Source organism: Pseudorasbora parva, chromosome 2 (genome assembly GCF_024679245.1).
Source record: "Pseudorasbora parva isolate DD20220531a chromosome 2, ASM2467924v1, whole genome shotgun sequence".
Classification (NCBI taxonomy): Eukaryota; Metazoa; Chordata; class Actinopteri; order Cypriniformes; family Gobionidae; genus Pseudorasbora; species Pseudorasbora parva.
This window is the reverse complement of record NC_090173.1, coordinates 2,951,515-2,958,541: the sequence shown is the minus strand read 5'-3', so window position 1 is coordinate 2,958,541 and position 7,027 is coordinate 2,951,515. Positions and strand designations below refer to the sequence as shown.

General features: G+C 52.5%; 1 protein-coding gene across 1 annotated transcript; it reads left to right on the top strand.

The window, feature by feature from the left end:
- Positions 1-255: 255 nt before the first annotated feature.
- LOC137090355 (uncharacterized) lies at positions 256-5,256 on the top strand. The gene is made up of 2 exons (XM_067454312.1): positions 256-1,783; positions 5,100-5,256. Exons 1-2 carry the CDS (start codon positions 668-670, stop codon positions 5,100-5,102), a joined length of 1,119 nt encoding a protein of 372 aa, XP_067310413.1. The 5' UTR covers positions 256-667; the 3' UTR covers positions 5,103-5,256.
- Positions 5,257-7,027: the final 1,771 nt, after the last annotated feature.

Sequence of the window (7,027 nt, the reverse complement as noted above, 5' to 3'; positions counted from 1 at the left end):
TGCATAAAAACTCGCATCAGGTGATGTTGTGGTAGTCATTCGTTCAGTGCTCCCTGTCCCTGGTGTAAGTTTCATACTTGGAAATGATCTAGCAGGGGGAAATGTGTGGGAAAAATCAGATGGTGGGGTTCCGCCTATAGTAGATCCTGTTGTAGGGAAAATGGATGACTCCCGTGACCGTCCTAACTTATTCCCTGCATGTGCGATAACTCGTGCTAAGGCTAAGAAAGTAATCGATGAAGGGAAAAGTATTTGTGGCAAGGGGGGCGTGGTTCAGCGAGGTCTGCAGCGGGAGAGAGGGCCTCGGGACGAGCGGTAAGTGAGTGGGTTGGACGCAGATTAATAACACCTGTCTCTTGTTCTAGTAATGAGCGCGGAGACGGGATAAAACACCAGCGGAACCGGAGACCGAGGAGAGAGAGAGTCGGACTGTTGATACGAGACCCAGAGAATACCGGAAGCCGGAAGTGCGTGACCCGGAAGTGTTACAGAGACTGAGCGATCTATGAGAATAAGACACACAAGGAAGTGTGCACGTTTGTGTTTAAGAGAATAATAAAAAGTATCAACAGTCCTGCCGACCCCCGTGTCCTCTTCCTTCCTTACCTCATCGAACTTGCTACACTGGTGCCGAAACCCGGGAAGGAAGCAGGACAGAGCCGCCGCCATGACAACGCCCTCCGCCTCGCCATTTGCGGAGATCATCACCTCCCTCGCGGTCCTCCACCAGGAACATCACAAGGCATTGCTGGACCTTCGGACCGAGCAGGAGCGCCGCTTCGAGGCCATTGTCCAAGGCCAGCAAGAGGACCGCGAGCAGTTCCGGAGCTGGATGGACCGGGAGGTTCGCGCCGAGGCCGCTGGGCGGGCCAGCGCACCGGTGCACGTGCCCCTACAAAAGATGGGGCCGGAGGACGACCCCGAGGCCTTCGTGGACCTCTTTCAAAAAGCCGCGGAGGCCTGCGGATGGCCCCGGGCACAGTGGCCGGTGCGCCTCATTCCACTGCTATCCGGCGAAGCCCAGGCGGCCGCGCAACATCTACCGGTTGCGAACCTCCTGGACTACGATGACCTGAAGCGGGCCATTCTTCAGCGGGTCGGCCGGACCCCAGAACAACACCGCCAGCGTTTCCGCTCCCTGGAGTGGGGCGAGTCCGGTCGACCCTTCGCCTTGGCCCAACAGCTCCGGGACGAGTGCCGCAGATGGCTGCTGGCCGGCGGCAGCGACGTGGACCATGTCGTCGATCTGGTGGTGCTGGAGCAGTTCATCACTCGGCTCCCCAGGAAAACCGCCGAGTGGGTCCAGTGCCACCGGCCCACGTCGCTGGAGACGGCCATCAATTTGGCGGAGGACCACCTGGTGGCGTGCCCGGGGGTCGGCGCACCCCCACTAACTTCTCCCTCTCTCTCTCCCCCTTCTCTCTCTCTCTCTCGACCTGTCCCTCTCCCCAGGTCCCGCCCTCCAGGCCCGCCTCGCGTTTCCCCCAGAGGCCGGGGTGGGATGGGCCCTGGACCGTCTGGGAGTTCGCGGGTCCCGCCCAGGGGGGCGGGGCCGCTGGGGACGGGTAGTGACTATGGATCCGGTTCCGCCCCCTATCCGCGCTCAGCCTCCAACCCACTCCCCGCCGCCGGGGCGGCGGGTAGGCCTGGGCTGGCCTGCTGGCGGTGCGGTGATCCGGACCATTTTGTGGACCGATGTCCGATGATGGACATCGGAACAATGATCCGGATCCCGGACGTCCAGCGGACCACCCCCGATCAAGCAGGAGAGTACCAAATTCCTGTAAGTATCAAGGGGGGTACATATCAGGCCTTGGTGGATTCAGGATGTAACCAAACCTCGATCCATCAAAGCCTGATTCAGCCTGGGGCGTTGGATACAAGCCGCGTGGTTAAGATGCGGTGTGTGCACGGGGATGTGGTGGAATATCCGGTTGTCCCAGTCACGATACAGTTTAGGGGGAAAAAGCATAGTGTTGAGGTGGCGGTTAGTCCCCACCTCCGGCATCCGCTAATTCTGGGGACGAATTGGCCCGCCTTTTCGGCGTTATTGGGGTCGTTGTGTGCGGATGTCGCTTGGGGAAACAAGGCTAGGAACGGGGCGGTGCGAGTGCAGGTTGGCGAGGCTGATACGGGGCCCTTGGGAACAGCTTCAGAGGAACCGAGCGGGGTTGAGAGACTGATTCTCTCGGACCGCGATGACTTCCCTCTGGAGCAGTCTCAAGACGAGACGCTAAAACATGCGTTCCAACAGGTCCGCACCATCGACGGTCAGCCCCTTCAACCCGCCTTGCCCGTCACGTATCCTTATTTTGCCATAATTAAGGATAGGTTGTATCGAGTGACCCAAGACGCTCAGTCAAAAATGGATACAACCCAATTGTTAGTACCAAAGAGCCGCCGGGAAATGCTTTTCCAGGCGGCTCATTCTAACCCGATGGCGGGCCACCTGGGACAGGCGGCCACGCTGAATCGTTTAATGACCCGATTCTTTTGGCCAGGCATTTATGACAATGTGCGCAGGTGGTGCGCGTCTTGCCCTGAATGTCAGTTGGTGAACCCACTGGCCGCCCCAAAAGCGCCATTGCGCCCTCTACCATTAATGCAGGTCCCCTTCGAGAGAATTGCGATGGACCTCATCGGGCCATTAGAACGATCCGCACGCGGGCATCGTTTTGCGCTAGTTATCGTGGACTACGCAACACGATACCCGGAAGCAGTGGCTCTCCGCAACATCTCGGCGAAGAGTGTTGCGGACGCACTGTTTCGTTTAATCTCCCGGGTGGGGATTCCGAAAGAAATCCTCACTGATCAAGGCACGGCGTTTATGTCACGCACGTTAAGCGAATTGTACGGATTACTGGGCATTAAATCCATTCGAACCAGCGTCTATCACCCACAAACAGACGGCTTGGTCGAACGATTTAATCGCACTCTTAAATCCATGATCCGTAAATTCGTACAAGAAGACGCCAAAAATTGGGATCGGTGGTTAGAACCCCTCTTATTTGCTGTGCGCGAGGTCCCGCAAGCCTCCACGGGGTTTTCCCCCTTCGAGCTTCTCTACGGGCGTCAGCCACGGGGGGTGCTGGACGTCCTACGAGAAACTTGGGAGGAGGGGCCTTCGTTGGCCAAAAACGAAATTCAGTACGTCATGGACTTGCGAACAAAACTCCACACATTGGGGCGGCTATCTAGGGAGAATTTGTTGCAAGCCCAGGACCGCCAGAGCCGGTCATATAACAGGGGTACTAAACTGCGCAAATTCACACCGGGAGAGAAGGTGCTCGTTCTACTCCCAACCTCGAGCTCAAAATTAATGTCGAAGTGGCAGGGGCCGTTTGAGGTCGCACGGCAGATAGGAGAGCTCGATTATGAAGTGATACGATCCGATAGGAACGGGGCACGTCAAATATACCACCTCAATCTACTGAAAAAATGGAATGAGGTGGAATCGGTGTTGTTGGCAACGGTGATCGGGGGAGAGGATGATCTCGGGCCAGAGGCGAGCATTAAAGCGCAATCAGTCGCGCTGGCCCCTGGGGGAGATCACCTCTCACCGTTACAACTCGCTGATTTATCGAAATTGCAGGCGGAGTTCGCCGACGTGTTCTCGCCCCTACCGGGACGTACCGACTTGATTCAGCACCATATCGAGACCGAGCCGGGCGTGGTAGTTCGCAGCCGGCCGTATCGCTTGCCTGAACACAAGAAAAAAGTAGTTCAGGACGAATTAGGCGCAATGCTCGACATGGGAGTAATCGAGGAGTCCAACAGTGACTGGGCGAGCCCGATAGTTTTGGTCCCCAAAACGGACGGCTCGGTCAGGTTCTGTGTGGACTACCGCAAGGTGAACGCTGTGTCGAAGTTCGACGCGTATCCAATGCCACGGGTTGACGAATTGCTTGATCGGTTAGGCTCGGCTCGATTTTATTCGACACTGGACTTAACAAAGGGCTATTGGCAGATCCCCTTGTCTCCATTGTCCAAAGAAAAAACAGCTTTCACCACGCCGTTTGGATTACACCAATTCGTCACGCTTCCTTTCGGCTTGTTCGGGGCACCCGCAACCTTCCAGCGACTCATGGATAGGATTTTGCGTCCCCATGCTGCATATGCTGCGGCGTACCTAGATGACATAGTGATCTATAGTCACGACTGGCAGCGGCATATGCAGCATGTGAGGGCGGTCCTGAGGTCGCTGAGGAGAGCGGGGCTCACGGCCAATCCGAAGAAGTGTGCGATTGGGCGGGTGGAAGTAAGGTATCTGGGCTTCCACTTGGGTCATGGACAGGTGCGTCCTCAAATTGATAAGACTGCCGCAATTGCAACCTGTCCGAGGCCCAAGACCAAAAAGGAGGTAAGACAGTTCTTGGGGCTGGCGGGATATTATAGACGGTTTATACCAAATTATTCGGACCTCACCAGCCCTTTGACTGATCTTACTAAAAAGGGGCTACCAGATACGGTCCAGTGGACGGAGCCGTGTCAACAGGCTTTTACCCAAGTCAAGGCTGCCCTATGTGGCGGGCCGCTGTTACACTCCCCTGACTTTTCTCTCCCTTTCTTGTTGCAGACTGACGCGTCGGACAGGGGGCTGGGCGCAGTCCTGGCCCAGGAGGTGGAGGGGGGAGAGCGGCCGGTGCTGTACATTAGCCGCAAGCTCTCTAAGAGAGAAGCTAAGTACAGCACCATAGAAAAGGAGTGTTTGGCCATCAGATGGGCCGTTCTCACCCTCCGCTACTACCTCCTGGGGCGGGAGTTCACTCTCTGTTCGGACCACGCTCCTCTCCAATGGCTCCACCGCATGAAGGATACCAACGCGCGGATCACCCGTTGGTATCTGGCTCTTCAGCCGTTTAAGTTCAAGGTGGTCCACAGGCCGGGTGCTCAGATGGCTGTGGCCGATTTCCTCTCCAGAAATGGGGGGGGGGGGGGGGGGCTGCAGGCCGGACGGCTCCCCGGCCTGAGTCGGGCGGTGGGGGTATGTGGCAAGGGGGGCGTGGTTCAGCGAGGTCTGCAGCGGGAGAGAGGGCCTCGGGACGAGCGGTAAGTGAGTGGGTTGGACGCAGATTAATAACACCTGTCTCTTGTTCTAGTAATGAGCGCGGAGACGGGATAAAACACCAGCGGAACCGGAGACCGAGGAGAGAGAGAGTCGGACTGTTGATACGAGACCCAGAGAATACCGGAAGCCGGAAGTGCGTGACCCGGAAGTGTTACAGAGACTGAGCCATCTATGAGAATAAGACACACAAGGAAGTGTGCACGTTTGTGTTTAAGAGAATAATAAAAAGTATCAACAGTCCTGCCGACCCCCGTGTCCTCTTCCTTCCTTACCTCATCGAACTTGCTACAGTATTCTTAGTGATACTTTTCTTTCGTTTGTGAATTCCTCTCAACCAGAATAAAATGTGGTGTGCACTAGTCTTGAAGCTGAAACCTCTGTGTCTGATTTACTGCCTGTGGTTGATGATAACATGGAAATGTCTGATTTCATGCCTGAAAGTCCATTTTATCGTGATGACCATGTTAATGCTTGTTCTTTATCTCCACTTTATAGTGTCACTCGAGATGAATTAATTAAAGAACAGCAGTCAGACTGCGCCCTTCAGGATCTGTTTTCTTTGGTGGATGACGTAAATAGTGATAAATCACTTCCTCTCTACTTTGTTACAGATGGATTGCTCTGTAGGAAACAACCTATGTGTTCTGATGTTTTGCTAGATCCCAGGATTCAAATTGTGATTCCTCTTACTTTTCATCAAGCCATCCTGCAGTTGTCCCATGAGGGCGTCGCTGGTCATATGGGTGTACGAAAGACCCATGACAGAATTTTGAGAAAATTCAATTGGCCTAGAGTTAAGCGAGATGTGATTAACTATATACGGTCTTGTCATACCTGTCAAATGACCGGGAAGCCAAATCAGAAAATTCTGTTGGCTCCTTTACAGCCTATTGCTGCAGTTACTACTCAGCGATGACATCTCAGATCATTACCTAATATCATGTATACTTAATTTACCTAAGGCTGCAAAGCCATCCCCTCGCTTCAAATATGGCAGGACGATAACCGCTGCGACTAAAGATTGCTTTGTACATAATCTTCCTCATCAGTTCCATCTCCTCAGCATTACAGATAGCCAAGATGAACTTGATGCTGCAACCGAAACTATTGACTCTCTCCTTACTAGCACTTTAGACATAGTTGCTCCCCGGCGCTTAAAGAAGATTAAAGCAAATAATCCAACGCCGTGGTACAACGAGCACACTCGGGCCCTTAAAACAGCAGCCAGAAAAATGGAGCGCAGCTGGAAGAAAACAAAACTAGAGGTTTTTCGCAATTTGTGGAAAGAGAGCATGATTGCATAAAGAAAGGCCATAAAAACTGCTAGATCTGCTTATTTCTCATCTCTTTTAGAAGAAAACAAACACAACCCTAAGTATTTATTCGATACAGTGGCTAAATTATCAAAAAATAAAGCTTCAGCTTCTGATGTTTGTAAACAACACAGCAGTAATGACTTTATGAACTTCTTTACTAGTAAGATTGATAATATTAGGAATAAAATTATAACCATGCAGCCGTCTATTACAGTATCACTTCAGACAGAGCACTGCAGGGTCACTGAGGAAAAATTACACTCATTCACTGCTATAGGAGGAGAAGAACTGGCTAAACTTGTAAAATCATCAAAATCAACAACATGTATGCTTGACCCTATACCGACTAGGCTATTAAAAGAGATACTTCCAGAGGTCATAGATCCTCTGCTTAATATCATTAATTCATCTTTGACATTAGGATATGTACCGAAAACTTTTAAGTTGGCTATAATTAAACCACTTATTAAAAAAACGCAACTTGATCCTAAAGAATTAGTCAATTACAGGCCAATCTCGAATCTACCGTTTCTATCAAAAATACTAGAAAAGGCCGTGTCTTCACAATTATGTTCTTTTTTAGAAAGAAATGGTATATGTGAGGATTTCCAGTCAGGATTTAGACCGTATCATAGCACTGAGA